Source organism: Zootoca vivipara, chromosome 14 (assembly GCF_963506605.1).
Source record: "Zootoca vivipara chromosome 14, rZooViv1.1, whole genome shotgun sequence".
Lineage (NCBI taxonomy): Eukaryota > Metazoa > Chordata > Lepidosauria > Squamata > Lacertidae > Zootoca > Zootoca vivipara.
In genome coordinates this window covers 38731901-38749160 of record NC_083289.1, presented here as the reverse complement: position 1 = coordinate 38749160, position 17260 = coordinate 38731901, and the positions used below count along the sequence as shown (strand labels likewise).

The 17260-nt window shown below is 46.9% G+C and overlaps 1 protein-coding gene across 1 annotated transcript in view; it reads left to right on the top strand.

Annotated features, from left to right (window-relative positions):
* The first annotated feature begins 1590 nt into the window (after positions 1-1590).
* The window catches only part of SHISA9 (shisa family member 9), a 239471-nt gene continuing 223801 nt past the window's right edge, over positions 1591-17260 (top strand). Inside the window, exons 1-2 of the mRNA XM_060282542.1 lie at positions 1591-2117; positions 14793-14920. Coding sequence (XP_060138525.1) covers positions 1591-2117; positions 14793-14920 — 655 coding nt within the window. The remainder of the gene's footprint in view (positions 2118-14792; positions 14921-17260) is intronic.

Below are 17260 nucleotides of genomic sequence, written 5' to 3'. Positions count from 1 at the left end.
AGGGCCACCCAAGATGGACAGGTCATAGTGGAGAGTTTTGACTAAACATGATCCACCTGGAGCTGCAACTGGCAACCCACTCCAGTATCCCTGCCAATTTGTTCTATGGCACAGAGCAGCTTCTTTGGTTATGCTAACTGTGGTGCCTAACTAGCTAGCCAAAGTCATTACTTTAATAAAGGTATGCTTTGGCATGCTTGCTCTTATGCATTCTACCCTCACAGATACAGGACCTCAAGAATGGGAAGGGACTCTGGCCATCATCCAGACTGAACTATCCCCAAACTCATAACAGTACTGTTGCACTCATGTCTTGACTGTGCCTTTCGAAGAGACATTTGGTTGACCATTGTGGAAAACACATTGGACTAAATAGTGGACTAGATAGACCTTGCCTTCTGGGGGCCACAGGCAGAGGCAGGGTCAGAGGCAAAGAGGACAGGGCAATAAATATAAATATTACATTTGTGCAGTAAACTAGTTTCTGCACACACACACTCTTACACACACCCCTGGGTTTCTAATAAAAAATACCCTCAAGTAGACCCCCATCCCTCAAGTCTGGACTTTGCCCACTCCTGGAACAGACTGGTTCTGAAAGATGCTGGAGGAAGTGGGGGCTTGGCTGTGTCACCCCTTCCCCCCCCCAAAGGAAACTGCCCCCAAATCTGCTATGGATGTGCTCGCTGTGTATCTCCAAGTTGCTTGCCCCACCCGCTCAGAGCCTTTGGTTCCGACCTAATTCTCTTCCCGACTGCTTTCCCACCGGTGAGGGGGGGTGGGCACACGCTAACTGTTCCTGGCTCCCATGCAGTTCTATTAGAAGAAGCTGCAGTCTCCTCCCCTCTCCTTGCAGGAGAGGCCGGGGAGGGCGCGCGTCTTCTAGCAAGAGAGTTTCCCTGCTGGAGAACTTGGCGAGGTCTCCTCTGCCCGTTTGTGTGCGAGCTGGATGGCAGCTGGAGAGCGAAGCCAGTTGAGTCGCGTCCTCCTCCCCTCCCTCTAGAGACACCATCGCTTCTCCATCTCCCCGCCCCTCGCAACCACCTACCGCTGCAAAACCGCTCTGCAGCCGCTGCTGCCGCCACCACCCCGCGCTCCGATTTCCCCAGAGGCCCCGGTGCCTCCTCTTGCCCCTTCCGCTCCCCTCGCCGACCACCCTCCTCTGTGCTTTTGGACCCTCACTCATCCACGTTCGCTTTTCCTGCCTGTCTCCACGCTCCACAAGTGCCGCGCGCAGTTCACTCCCCGCGCTCTGAGGCTTCGGAAGGTGGGGGGAAAGAAAAAGAACGAGAGAGAGAGAGAGAGAAGAGGTGGGACTGGCACCCCGCCCCCCCCCCAGCTCCGCATGCTCGGCAGAGGCGGCCCTGCAAAGCTGCGCGGCCGCTAGGAGCTTCCCAGCGCGCTGAAAGCCACGGAGCTGTCCACGGTGCTGAAACCCCGCGCGGGCTGCCAGGCGAGCGGGCTCCCCGCGGTTGCCCGAGAGCCCCCTTTATGTGCAGTTCTTGGCGCATCGCAGCAGCGTCGAGCGGCTTGAGTTGCGGCGGCGGCGGCGGAGACAGCCTCAGCTCGCCCGGGCTGGCGCTGAGAAGGATGAAGGGCTTCCTCCGGCTGTTCTTGGGCTACTTGGTGGCGGACCTCCTCACCCTTTTGTGCCGGGCGCAGGAAAAAGCCGGGCAGCACTTGGGCAGCATCGTGATGCTCTCCGGGGGGAACCAGAGCCGAGAAGGGGAGCAGCACGTCGACGCCTCGGAGCCGCCCCCGACCCCGGAGGAATGCAGGGGCTACTACGACGTGATGGGCCAGTGGGACCCGTCGTTCAATTGCAGCGTCCGGGAATACCCTTTCTGTTGCGGCACTTGTGGCTTTCGCTTCTGCTGCAAGTACCGGAAGGGCCGCTTGGATCAGGATATCTGCACCAACTACATCAAGCCCCCCTGGCTGAACGGGCGCAAGACGCCCAACCGCCCCGTCGACCCTTCCCACGACCCCACCCGAGATAAAACCAACCTCATCGTCTACATCATCTGCGGGGTGGTGGCTGTCATGGTATTGGTGGGCATCTTCACCAAACTGGGGCTGGAGAAAGCGCATCGACCTCAGAGGGAACACATGTCCAGGTAAGGCGAGACTTAACCACCTTTCTACGGATGTTGTGTGGTGGGGGCTGACGACCCGCGAACTCAACCCGAGCACAGAGGCGGCCACCTGCCCGAGTCTCTGTGCGCGTGTTGAGCCTAAGAAAGAACTCCCGCTGGCCTTAAAAGCCATGACTACAAAACCACCGTCTCTGGAGTCCCCCCCCCACCTCCCCACTTTCTTCAGGGCGTGCTGGTGCCCTCTCTCGCCCTCGACGGGGCATGTAAGAACCAGTAGCCACCCCCTGGTGTGTTAGCCAAATGCTTGCACGGGGATTAACGCACATGTCTTGGCGCAGCGGCGGCCGAGCAGCTCCAGATAGTGAAAAGATTGGGTGAGGGGCGCGCGCGCACAGAAGCTCACTCATGACGGAGAAGCGCAGCAACAGTAAAAATAAAATAACAAATGTGGCGTTTAACTCGGCTTGCGAGGTCTGCCGGTAACACACACTCTCTCTTTCTCTCTCTCCCCACCGCTTTCCAACTGTTGCGCTTACAGGGCAAACTTCTCCGCAGTGGCTTGTAAACACTGTCTCTCTCTCTCACACAATCTTCATTTGAGCATCTCCTTGGTTTCCAGGTACAAAGCGGGCACAATCTCAGCTCGCAGGTGCTTGAGCCTCCACACCTGAGAAACAGGACCTGCTCCCTAACACTGAAAGGATGAAGCACAGCAGGGAGATTGCAGAGAAGGACCCCAGACTGAGGGTCTTGATGAGACAGAGGTTCATATAATATCTAACTTGTCAATTAGGAGATGGGCTGGCGTCTCTGTGCTGTGTTGTATGCTTTGCATCTATCAAGTAACTGGCTGTTTCAGATCAAATATAACACACACACAATGGCAAATTAAGCTGATGGGTGCTGCTCTAACCACAAGCTGGCAATCAGGCAAGTGGGCACAATCCCACTTTTGGCTGCCTCTCCCTGCCATTCTAAACACACACACATGCACACACTCCCCCCAAATTGTGTCAACAGTAGATAATCAAAGACCCAGCCCGTTTGTCAAATCATTCGGTTTGTCTGATTCATTATGCTAATCCCCAACACATGAAAGCAAAACAGATGGGGAAAGACATTTGCAGATAAAATAAAAACAATTGCAAAAAAAGAGAGAGGCAGCAGCAGCAGCAATAGCAAATAGCTCTATTAAATTGATCCCAGCATAGCCAGGGGAACTTTCAAGATGAAGGCTGGAGTTGCCAGGATGCCTTCAGATGGACAGGGCTGTTTTGCTCTGTAAAGTTTTAACTCAAAGGTAGCCTGGTTCCTCATCTCTTCCTGGTCTCCTCCTTTCCCCTCCCATGGACTCTGCACCTGGAACATCTCCTTGTCCAAGATCCTGCTATTGCTTTGTGATTAACAGCCTCCCCCTGCAACAAGACACCCAAAATAGGATTCAGAATGCATCACCCGTTCTTTCACTAGCAATTATTTGCTATTTATAAACTGGCTGATGGGTGATCATTTTTACTACCAAGGAGGAGAGCAGCAGAGCACAGGAATTCTCAGGCAACCCAACACGCTGGGAATCCAGGTTTACAAGTGGAGGGGTATCCAAAAAAACGCCCTCCTGGGCTTGAGACGGCTCAGCCACTAAATGAAGGCAGGTGGAGAGTGAGATTCCATTCTGTCCTCTGCCCCTCGAATCTTGGCAGAGGTTTGGGCACCCCACTTCCCCCCTGCCTCTGCTTCTATCGTGTCTACATGGACAGGTATGCTGAAAAGGTGACACGGCAACATTGAGCAGGACAACCTCTGAGCTAGGAAGGGGAAGTGATTGTTTGCCTCTCGTTAATTTGTGGCAAGTGCATGTGCTCATCGTTCAGACGTTCAGTTCCATGCAAAGATTGTCTGCAGGGAAGCAGGAGCCTCCAAGCAACTCCACCTATTTCCCCTTGTGGGTCTGTTATGCTTGGAACTCTCTCTCTCAGGTTCTTTAGATGGAGCTACCCAGGGAAGGACCATAGCTCAGTGCCTTTGCATGCAGAAGGACACGGGTTCAATCCCCAGCATCTCCAGGTGAGGCTGGGAAAAATCCCCTTCCTGAAACCCCAGAGAGCTGCTGCCAGTCAGTGCAGATGGCACTGAGCTAGATGGACCAATGGTCTGACTCGGTATAAGGCACCTTCCTATGTTCCTCTTCAACTTCCTCCTTAAAATCCATCATCTATACAAATCCCATGCTTAACTTCTGCCTGCCTTCCCCCAACATCTTTTCCCAACCTTGAGGAAGTCTAAATATCCCGGAAAGGGGAAGATTAGGCATTATAAATAGCAGTCTTCAAATATCTGAGAGAGATGGGGCTAATTCATCCCCTGTTAATCTAGAGTATAGGACTCAAACCAACAGATTCACATCCTAGCAAAGAGAATGGCAACTAAACATTAGGAAGTATGTCCTGGTGATAAAAACATAGGAATAGAGTATTTCAGGAGGTGAGGGTTTCTCCTTCATGAAAGGTGCTCTCTTTTTTTGCAGAATTTGGATGGCTGCTTATCGGTGATGCTGAACTCATGGCTTTTCTACAGATAAACTCTTAGGTCTCTAGAATTCCATGCATTTGGCCCATTTCCCCCTTTATTGCTTTTGCCACACTTCTCTTTCCCTTCTCACCTATCTTCTTCCTACTAGCAAAGCTTCCTTGGGGACAGCTGCCTTTTTGTGTATGTGCTTATTCTATAAAGTTGCCATATATATATGACAGACATTGCATACCCTAAACTGCTAGTTTATTCATGCAACAGAGCAGCTGGGATTGAGGACACTTCAGCAGTGAGATGGTTGCCGGAGTGATTCTCAAGGACAAATATACATAGGAAAACGTGTCCAATGAATGTACCATTTTTGGATGAGCCAATAGCTTATGGAATGCATGCAGAAGGTTCTGTGTTTGAACCTTAGTATATCTAGTTAAAAGGGACCCCGGGTTGTTTCTTTAAACAGGACCACAGGTCCTTTTCTGCTTGAGACTTGGAAAGCTGCTACTGGTCAATAGACACAGTTATAGCCTATATGTACAAATTGTTCATTAATGTTTGCTCAGGAGCAATTCTCTGGGCTGAAACTTCTGCAAAGCAACTGGGGTCCCCTATTGACAAGTTTTCCTGGCACATCTCTATGCACTTGCAACTGCTGGAATTATTCCACGAGTCATCGCTGGGCTGCAAAGGGGTCCACAGTAACTCCCAATACTCCTCATTCCTTAGTGAAGGTGCTTATAATTACCTTTCTCATTGATCCTCATCCAAACTTAAACGTCTTGCCTGTTTCAAATGCTATTGAAGGAGGGAAGCTGTATGGTGTTCACTTACAGAAATCATAATCCCTCAACTCCCTGTTGCTCATCTAACAGTGGTACGAAAGTTTCTGGTGTGATCTTGCTACTTAAGCTAACGGATGGGATTCGTAAAGGGACATGTTTCAAACCCCTTCTGGCCAGCACCTGTCAAGATTAAATGGCTAGTCCTCAGCAAGGTCCTCTATTAGTAGCAGATTAGTTCATGATATTTGAACTCCCACAGTGCTCTTTCGTTACCTGGGTCTCCAAACTTCAGACCAGAAGCAGTTGATGAAAAGAGAATGAAATGTGGGAAGGGGCAGAATCAGATGCCTGCTTGGTATATATTCATGAAAAATAACCAGGTAGGAAGACTTTAAAGATTTCTGGTGGGGGTGGGGAGTACATTCAGGGGACAATTATCCAATGAGCTTAGGAAGGAATAGGACACTTGCCACCGGGAATTCATTGTAATTAAGTAAAACAGGAATGTTACACATTTTCAATACAGGAGAGGGACAAATACTGGTGTCCATCAAGGCATCACTTTGGGGCAGATGTCCCAGGGCAATGCTCAGCCTGAATGAGCAGTGCTGGTGTACCACAAGGAGAAAGAAATTAAGCAACACACATTATCTTCTAAAGAGGAGTTCCCATTTGACCATTAAGTCAAGATTGTAAAAGTACCTAACTCCACTGTTGGGGACAAAAATATTGTATCCATGGCTATGTTAATATTCCCTTTGCTGTTCTATCTGGCTCTTCCATCTACTTCACCTCATTCATTTTGTGTGGCCCAAAGATTTTGGGGGAGAGAAGTTAAATACTCCAGCTTGTCCCATGGGACTAGGTCACATTTTAAGCACTCTGCTACCACTTTAAACAGTCATGGCTCCACCCGACGAATCTTGGGAACTGTAGTTTGTTAAGGGTTCTGAGAGTTCCTAAGAGACACCTATTCCCTTCACAAAGCTACAGTTCTCAGAGTGGTTAATCCTTCTTCCCAGGGAACTTTGGGACTTGTAGCTCTGGGAAGGGACCAGGGGTCTCCTAGCAAATGTTAGCACCCTTAACAAGTTACAGGTGACATCATACCATAGGAGAATAGAGGGCTATCACTACTTCTCCTGATATGGACACCATCCTTACATTGATGCAGCCTAGAATTACGTTGGGTAAAATACCACCCAACAGAGAAAACACCTGAATCTATAGAGTTGATGCTATAACATCACATGGCCTCAACCTGTAGGATGTTACATCACACAGCTGCAGCAAATGCACCCTCAGTGTTCTGCCACCTTGACTGCAGAACCTTTTGACTCGCATCAGAGCATCTGAGGAAGGCACAAGCCAAAATGTTTTGTTACAAGGATGTAGTATCTCTGTTTTGTTAGTCACTGAAATAAGTAAATGGTTTTAGTGATGAGCTCAGTGGCAGAGTACCTGCTTTGCACGCCGAAGGTCCTGGGTTCAATCCCCAACATCTCCAGATGGGACTGGGAGAGACCTCAATCTGAAACCCCGGAGAGCTGTTGCCAGTCAGTGTAGACAATACTGGGTCCAGTGGTCTGACTCTGTATAAAGCAACTTCCGAGGTTCCTAACTTCATCCTACTAGGGTCCAGAGGAAATGTGTCTGAAGAGCTGCTTGGTGCTTTAAAAATCCCATCCCATGCGTAATCAACGATCTAGACAAGAACTTTAGGAGGTAGACTGGGCTGAAGGAAAGCAACCTGCCCAAGGCTCCGTAGGGAGCTTCATGGCAAAGCAAACATTTTGATTTGGAGTCTTGTAACGTTTTGCAGGCGATCAGTGCCTACTAGCCATGATGAATGTGTTCTACCTTCACTGCCAGAGGCAATATGCCTCTGAAAAGCTGTTGCTGGGAATCACTAGTGGGGAGATGGCTTCTGCACCCAAGTCCAGCTTGTGGGCTTCTCACAGGCATTGTCAGAGACTTACAGGGCTCCACAAAGTGTGTGACAGAGGCAAGGAGCTAGGAGATTGACCCAGCAGAGGGGACCAGCAATTTATGGGGTTTGGCACCCATCACAAGGCAGGAGCAAGGGCAGGGGGAGGGGAAGGAGGAAGAATCAGAGCATTCTGAGATGGAGGAAGGCACGTGGAATGTGGTGGAAGACGCAGAGGCTGTTCCAGTGACAGATGGGTCAGTAGGCTGCTCACCTTTCCCTGCCCTACTGTCTCCTAGAACCAGAAGGGGCTTGAGGTGGGACAACTTCCATGCCAAAAAAGTCTGAGGTTGCAGGTGTGCAACCTGTCTGGGCAGGGTATATAAACTGGCAGAGAAGAGGGCAACCTTTTGGTGCAACTGCTCCTCAGGGTGCAGATCTGAGGGACAGTCGTCTTGTCACTAGACGTGTGTGTGTGTGTGTGTGTGTGTGTGTGTGTGTGTGTGTGTGTGTACGCACACATCTGGAGCACTGTAGGAGTTGCTGTAAATGCTTGTTTTGTCAATGAAGACTGAACTATCAAACACATGCCTTCCTTAGCTGGGTGGGCCAGGAGAGGCATATAGCTGGCCTCTGGGAGAATAAATTGCTGGACTAAATGGGACTTTGACCTGATCAAACAGGCTCTTCTTATATTTCCTCCCAGTAAGCAGCAGGAATAAAAATCAATCAACGTCCAAGATTGGCCTGTGGTTGATTTGAAATCAATGTTTACCCTTGCTCAGAAAAGTAGCATTAAAATAAGAAACTTTAATAACAGGAATTTAATAATGGAACTTTAGCTGTGAACTGCGATAAGCGGTCCTTTTAGCTCAATCATGTGCATGCTTACTCAGAAGTTGACTTCAGTGGCACTTTCCTCCTTGCAGCAGCTGAAAGATTGTCTTAGTGGCGATCTGCGATAAGAGAACGAGGAAGTCCATTTGGACATGACAGAAGCAATGAACTGTTTCAGGAGCTTGGGAGGGAAGTTGAAGCTCTTGCAGAATAAACACAACAGATGGGGAATTGGGTGGCTGGTGCATGGATCAATCTGTACACCAGAATTGCAAGCGTGTTTAAGAATCGTTCACTCTCTCCACCATAATTCCACCCCGATCAATAGTCAGACAATACCAGTCAAACTGTCCCAAAATAGGGACCAAACTTCTCCAAAACTATTCATCAGGTGGGATGTTAAGCAAAACTCAGGCATAGGTACTGCACTTTCATGCAGCAAACCAAGGCAATGGCCTCATTCGTAAGAACAGAATAGAAACCTGCTGGATCAGGCCAATGGCCCACAAGCAGGGACATGAGCACAACAGCACCCTGCTCACTTAGGATTCTCACCAGCTGGTATTCAGGGACATACTGCCTCCAACAGTGAAGGCAGAACATAGCCATGGTGGCTACGAACTAGCAAACCATGAATTTGTCTAATCCTCTTTTAATTCCATCCAGGTTGGTTGCCACCAAGCATTGCGTTGCGTTGATGTTTGTGATTAGCATCCCCTGGGCTCCTGCTCACTTAACTCACAGGTCATTGCTGTTGCTGCTGCCCTTCTACTTAGGCACGGCTACTGAACAGGGCTCACGGGACCCCCTTCAGGCAGAGAAGCCACCAGGGCTGCTGCCAGAAAAATGGTTCAAAAGTTAGCACAGTGGTGGTGGTGAAAGTGAGGAGGGGATGAGTGAAAGTGACAGCGGTGAGAGAATCTGCCTTGGTATTCTGCTGGCTTTGGAAGAAGCACGCATTTACACAAGCATTCCCTTGACCTGAGCCTCCTGTTTTAATGGTTGGGCTTTTAAAAATTACATTGTTTTATTGCATATTTTAATTGTGGATGTTTATATTTTAATAGGTTTGTTTCATGGTGTTTTTTAATTACCCTTGTTTGTTTCAATGTTAGTGGAAATGGTTTTTATGTTTTGAAGACCACATAGAAACCCATTTGGCCATTAAGTGGTATATCAATCAATCAATCAATCAATCAAAACAGGAGTGGGGTGTAGCAACAGCAGACTTTGCTGCCTAAGGAGGAGCAATGTCTCGCCCCATCCCTGATGGTGGGGGTGGGGGGAGAGGAAAGAGAGGAGGGGGAGTTGGTTTGGGGTAACATAAAACTTGCATAGCATCTACCACCTAAAATTAAATAAATGACAGTGATACCTTGGTATTCAAACGGCTTGGCTCCCGAACAAATTGGCTCCTGAACGGTACAAACCTGGCAGTGAGTGTTCCAGTTTTGCGAATGTTTTTCAGAAGCCGAATGTCGAACGCAGCTTCCGCAGCTTCTGATTGAGTGCAGGAAGCTCCTGCAGGGACGGGGAGCTTGTGGTCCTTTTGGTGTTGCCCAATTGCCAGTGATGATGAGAGCTGACGGGAAATTCCCCATTGCTGCAATAGATTCTCTAACTTGATTGCAAGCCAGTGTAGCACAGTGACTATGAATATTAGCAGCAAACAACAAAGCTCCTAGTTTAAAAGCCCATGAATTAATTCCCGAGGAACAAGCCGAGATATTGTTGCAGGAAATGCCTCCGCAGACGGCATCTAAAAGGTGGATATTCTACACATGTCACACTTGGCTGGGAGTCTATGGCCACTCATATGCATGTGTTTGGGTTACAAGAAGCAGCCACACATTTTGATGCTGCCCATGCTATTTGGGTTTCTTGCGGGAATTGTATTGTGTGGGGTAACTGCAAGTGGTCTTCTGCTAGGCTGCAATGACCTCCTTGTCTCAACTCCCCAATCTGCAAGCTTGTTCTGTTTCCAGTGTTCAAGCTGGGAGTGCTGTTGCTAATGTAGCCAAGACATATTGCACATATTGGATTCCTATTGTATGTTAGCTCAATGAACAAGACATTCTTCCAAGTTTTCTCCAGCCATTCTCCCACTGTTGGAGGTTTTTTGTTTCTCCAAAACTGAGTAATGCAGTTATTGTTACTAAGGTTTCTAAAGCTGAAGAGGATTGCACAATAAAAATGGATTAAAGCTCTCTGTTGTCCCAGTGCAATAAATCAACTAAAAACAACAACAATAACTCCTGCCTATCTTCTGCTTAGAAACGTGATGGGGAGATGCTCCAAAATGCATTGCAAACAGAGCAGGTGCGGAGTAGTGGCTCAAATCTCCACTTTGGCCATGAAGCTCACTGGGTGACCTTGGGCCAGTCACTTCCGCTCAGCACAACCTACCTCACAGGGTTGTTGTGGGGATTAAATAAGGAAGGGGGAGAACCATGTACACTGCTTTGAGTTCACTGGAGAAAAAGAGTAGGATGTAAATGTAATAAAAAAGTGTGGGGTGAACGGTTAATGGGAAGGTGTATAACCATCACTCAAAGAAACCAAGAGGAATTCAGGAGGAAATGGTGCTTGTCATACAACAGCCTTGGGAAGCAAAGAATCAAGATGAATGCTCAATAAACAGGTCATGTGGAGGAGCCTTAGATTTGCCACATTTCTGCTTCCTGCCTTCCTCTCCCAGCACGCAGCCGTCTCCAGCATTTTTGTAAAATATATGCAGCTACCTTAAGCTTTGGCCATTTTGCCTGTATCAAAAATCCTCTCTGAACTGACTGGATCTGCGTAGTGTGTATGTGTGTGTGCTTTTTGTGGATTATTCAGGATCAGTCTATAACTTGAGGCTGTATTGGGATAATATTCCCCTCTTAGGAGCCTATTAATGTACACAGCTCTTTGGGATCTTTCCTAGCTGCGAGTTTTTCCTCTGCTATGTAGGCCAGCTCTGCAGTGGCGGGTCTTGAAGATTTGCTTCTTATTGAAGTGTCATTTCAAAATGCCCAAACTCATTCTGGCTACCTGCTCTTACGAATCTTTCTCCTTCTTCTTTTTTTAACTGGATCAAGCAAGCACAACCCTCTCCTCTCTATTTTTTTCTTAATAAAAAGAACCTGGAGATCAGAAATCCATCTGACATTTAAATGACATAATACTGCCCCACAGTCAAGAATCACTGAGTATCATGTGTAATTAGCTTGCCATGCACATTAAAAGAGACTTCCAACAGTCTGAGAGTAAAAAAAATAATATCTGGATTAATTTTCTCCTCCCCTTTTTGCTGCACGTTTCTGCCAGTAGCATCCAGACTTGGTTAGTGGTTATATAATCTATGCTACCTAGAAGGGCCCAGCCAGACCAGGGACCCTGGCATGGTGGTTTAAATCAGTGGTTCCTAAAGCTTTTTTTTGGGGGGGGCATTGCCCCTTGGTTCTATAAATCCACCCCCAGTGCCCCCTACCCTATATAAAGCATAACCAGAACAGCAGTCTGCATGACCCACAAAGGGAGAAAATAACACAATAAAATCCCAAACAGTCACAATCAATTCACATTTATTCAAAATCCATTTAAAACTATTTCATGTAATTAATTCAACAAACCTGATGAACCTGATCCAGTGATAACAGCTTTTCAAAGTCTGGTAGTTATTTACATCTCCAGTGCCCTCTTGCTACCTGCTTGCCTCTTAGCGGACCTGGTAATTTTTTGGGGGGATCCACAGGTTTAAATCATAGGTCTCCAGTCAGTGGGTCAGGACCCACAGGTGTGTTGCGAGGCCACACCTGATGGGTCTCAGCAAAGCTGTAGCCACCATGTTGGATTCCATCTTAGGCTGATCAGACCAAAGGAGCCCTGCAGGACCAGGACACGTTCTGATGAGATGCTCATTTTATCAATTTCCACGAGTGCTGGAGTATGGCAGGAGAAATACATGAGCCATTTTTTAAATTGATATATATTTCTGGGCAACCACATGCTCATTCCTTTCTCCTGCCATATTGCAGGACTGGTTTTCATTTAGTTGTAATCTTGGGGGGGGGGGAACACATAACACCGGTCTTGAAAGAACTACATTGGCTCTCAGTACGTTTCCGAGCACAATTCAAAGTGTTGGTGCTGACCTTTAAAGCCCTAAATGGCCTCAGTCCAGTATACCTGAAGGAGCGTCTCCACCTCCACCATTCTGCCCAGACACTGAGGTCCAGCACCGAGGGCCTTCTGGCGGTTCTCTCATTGCGAGAAGCCAAGTTGCAGGGAACTAGGCAGAGGGCCTTCTTGGTGGTGCCGCCTGCCCTGTGGAATGCCCTCCCAACAGATGTCAAAGAGGAAAACAACTACCAGACTTTTAGAAGACATCTGAAGGCAGCCCTGTTCAGGGAGGGTTTTAATGTTTAATAGATTACTGTGTTTTATTTTTCTGTTGGAAGCCGCCCAGAGTGGCTGGGGAAACCCAGCCAGATGGGCGGGGTATAAATAAAAAAATATTATTATTATTATTATTATTATTATTATTATTATTATTATTATTATTATTATTGGCTGCCCAAAGTGATTTATTCCCAACTAGGAATGGGGGAGAAATTTGATTTTAAAGGCAAACCTATCCTAACTAGCACTTTCTTTCTGAAACAATACATGGACTCAAACACATCCATCTTTGGAAATTCACACTTCTGCAGATGTTGCAACCAATATGTACAACTAGGTATACACTGGGGCAAAGTGTGCATACGATACTGAAAATACCATACTCAGATGGATCATGTTAGGGAAAGTTGCTTTGCAAAGATGTGTGTATTTGGCAAAACGGCAAACAAAAACGTGTATATCAGGAGAAATTTGCACAAAAGTGTTGGTGAATTTCCTTGAGGTTTTTTTTGGGTGGGTGGGGAGCAAACTGATGCAGAATTGTGGAGAACTGAACTGAGGAAATGTGAAGCCCCGGAGAAACTGAAATGGATGGATTTGCCCATCCTTGTGCCTGCAGAGTTTGCCCAACTTTGCCAGCTGCGTCAAAGTTGCTGCAGGTGGTGAAATTGGAGAACATCTCGCCCGTTTCTGTGAGCAGAAAGTGGCGTGAAATATGGAGAAATTCTACTGGAGGCAATGCTTCTGGGTGCTTTATAAACAAACCCACGAGAATCTAGAATGAGGGGAAGATACAGCTTCAGGTGACGACATGAAATCAAATCAGTGTGAAGGTGGTATATTCTACCTTCGCTTGGAAGTCTTGGGAGTCGGCCTCATCCAAAAGTGTCTTCACCTCCAGCAAATCCACAAAACAGACAGAAGTAGCATTTGGAAAATGTGGGTGTTCATGGATTCTTTCCCTGAGTCCTCACTGCAGAAATGAACATTCCCAAAAGAAGCTTCCACTGCCCTGATAACAAGTTGTAGCCGCCAAAAACTGTTGCAGTATATCTTCCAAATCAAATATGAATGTTCCTGTCCAGGGTTCCAGCCATGTGTGAACTCCTCAAGCATGACATTCTACTGTTTCTCTGGTTTTCTTTTCCATAATCCCATATCTCCTGGAGTTGACTGAGCACCCTTAGTCTTCACTGTGTGTCATTTTTTAAAGGATTTTTTTTTTAAAAAAAAACATTTAGTTTTTCTTTTGTATTTCTCGTATCCCAGGAGGCACCCAAGTTGGTTGATACCTCCATTTTGTTTTTAGTGGTTTAGTTTGGGCTTTGGTCCTGTTGGCATGGGCACACAAAGTTTGCTGTTAGCGGGAAGGGATCTACCAAAATAAAAATTTGAGAGTCTATTTCCAGGGCATTCTGTGTCCAGGGCAGCTGTCTATCAGCTCCATCTGGTACGCAGGCTGAGACCCTACCTGCCTGCAGACTGTCTCGCCAGAGTAGTGCATGCTCTAGTTATCTCCCGCTTGGACTACTGCAATGCGCTCTATGTGGGGCTACCTTTGAAGGTGACCTGGAAACTACAAATAGCAGCTAGACCGGTGACTGGGAATGCCCGCTGAGACCACATAACACCAGTCTTGAAAGATCTACATTGGCTCCCAGTACGTTTCCGAGCACAGTTCAAAGTGTTGGTGCTGACCTTTAAAGCCCTAAATGGCCTCGGTCCAGTATACCTGAAGGAGCGTCTCCACCCCCATCATTCTGCCCGGACACTGAGGTCCAGTACCGAGGGCCTTCTGGTGGTTCCCTTGTTGCGAGAAGCCAAGTTGCAGGGAACCAGGCAGAGGGCCTTCTTGGTGGTGGCGCCCGCCCTGTGGAATGCCCTCCCATCAGATGTCAAAGAGAAAAAACAGCTACCAGATTTTTAGAAGACATCTGAAGGCAGCCCTGTTTAGGGAGGCTTTTAATGTGTAATAGATTATTTCATTTCATTTTTCTGTTGGAAGCTGCCCAGAGCGGCTGGGGAAACCCAGCCAGATAGGCGGGGTATAAATAATAAATTATTGTTGTTGTTGTTGTTGTTTGTTGTTGTTGTTGTTGTTGTTGTTGTTGTTGTTGTTGTTGTTGTTTCAGAGCAGGAGAGAGAGGGAGGGAGGGAGAGAGAGAGGGATAGAGAGAGAGAGCGCCAAAGGTTTTATGGAAGGCTGTATCTAATTCTTTCCCCTTTCCCGCCATTTTTTAGGGCTCTTGCTGATGTTATGAGACCAGAAGCTCCCTGCACAACAGATCACATGGAACGAGATCTCAACATTGTGGTCCACGTGCAGCACTATGAGAACATGGAAACAAGACCTCCTGCAAACAACTTGCGTGAGTTGCATTGTCTTTGTTTTTGCTTGGTCACGGTCAGAGATGTTTACAACTGTGGGAGCCAGGAAACGGGTCCTTGCCAAGGAGAAAGGATCTTTTATTGCCTTGTCACCGAATTCGATAGCAGTAAAGGCTGTGCCTTGGCAGCCAGCAAATGCTTTCAGAGTCTGGATTTCACTTTTTGTTTGTTCGGCTCTTGTTCCTCCGCCCCCAATACTTCCATCCCCTTCTGAAAGAGTTTATCTCGAAACCTTTATGCAATAGTTGGTTCTTGGTTTTATGCTTCACCTCAGAAGGACAAAAGTGTGTGTGTGTGTGTGGGGGGGAACCCTCATGCAGCAGATTCATTTGGAAGTAGGTCTCCGTAGGTTGCACCCACTGCTAGTCCTACTCTGAGTAGGCCCATTGAAATCAGCAGACATGACTAATGGGCACATTCCTTTCAGTTGGTCTACTCTGAGTAGGAAGGACATAGTTGATGGGGCTGGCTCCCAAGGAGTCAGCTGCTGCCAAAGCCAGAATTAACAGAGGACTCAGCACTTTGCAAAGTTGTCAAAAGAAGGATTATGGATTTTGGCTCAAAGGAGGATATTTGCTGGGAGTGCCAGAGCTGAAGTAATGTAGAGATATCCCCCAGGCAGTGGAAAGGTTTATGATGTGCTGCTGTGCATCTTCAGTGTATAAATCGTACTTTAAAAATGAGGATATTATACCCTGAGATCTTCATGTGGACAGATCTTGCTGCTGCTTTCTCTGCCGGATTGTTGGGGGATATTGGTGGGGGATATTCTCTGTCCCCCATTATAAGGATGAAAAATGTGTCTGGCAGGGCAGTCCTACGCATGCCTACTCAGAAGTAAGTCTGGCCAAATTCAGTAAGATTTACTCATAGGTAAGTACATATAGGACTGCATTCGTGTTTCGGCAGCGGGAGGAGAGGGAAGTAGGATTTGGGCATGCATTAAACCTTTTGAAGGATCAGGACCTTCTCATTTATATGTTGGTATGCTTGCCATTGATTGCCACGTTTGGGCAAAACAACTGCTGGAGAAAAGTATTTACATGATTACATCAATCTAACACTTGGAAATGTCTTAGAAGACTGCATATTTTTTTTGACAGTTCAGCAACGATGCTTGAATGTATTTATGCCTAAAGTAGGAGAAAGTTTCTAATAGCCAAGTTTCCGTTTCATCCAACAAAAGCTTCCATGCCATTTTTCCCCCCTATCAGAAAATGCAAGCAAGAAAAGTGCATTTGGAGGGGGGGGGGAGAGAAGCATTTTAAATAAATTAATGCATTTGGAGAGAAGATGGAGCAGTACAAAAGAATGGTGGCTGGCAATGAGTGCTCCAGCCCACTTGGTGTTATTCAACTTCCAAGAATATCTCAGGCAAGAATATAAATGGAAGGTCATGAGATCAAAAATTTGACATGAGTGTTTAGACCCTCCGTGCACTGGGTTCTTTTTTAAAAAATTGGAAATTGCTCTTGAATGTATTTATGGCAAATGGCAAGTGGCAAAATGCTTATTTGGGCAATTATTCATTAGCTTTTCGGGACCTCTTGAAAGGTTTTATGTTGGGGGAGGGGAGGGTTGTTTTGCTGATACTGTCAAAGTTGTTCCATGCAGTTTCTTAACAAATACTCCCCTCCACCCGAGAATAAGAAATCTCAAATGGTGTCAGTCTTTGAAGCGTAATATGAACACTTTCCCATACAAGTCCTTGTGGTTGGAATTGGTGATTGTCGGCGTTTGTGATGAAGGTGGGTTGTGATGTTGTGAGAGTGGGTTCTGCAAATGGGATGCAGCTCCCTGCTTGAAGCCATTGACCTTAGGCTTTATCTGCATCTGTCTTAAGTTGGTTGGCAGTAGGTGCCTGTTGGTTAAAACGTATGTGGAATGTGCAATTGAGTCACAAGATCATGGGCAGGCATTTTTGGAGATGGAATTGCATAATAGCTAAAGGCCATTTTGGAACATGGAGGTACATGCTTGTTGAAGAGGTACGTCTTATGAAATGAGAAATGACTGCAACCTGTTTGGTGGGTTTTTCTTACATACCACATGTATGGTTCGACTGACGATGACAGGTAGAACAGGAGTAGCCAACATGGTGTCATCCAGCTGTTTTGGACTACATCTCATATCATCCCTGGCCATTGGTCACACTGACAGGGCCTGATGGGAACTGTAGTCCAACAACATCTGCAGGACAACACATTGACTACTATTGATGCATAATATCATGCTTTTGTTTTCAAATTACATGCAGTTGGGTTGGGTCGTGGTCAGGCTTCACTTTATACCTTTCCCACCCATATTCCTTTCCTCCCTAA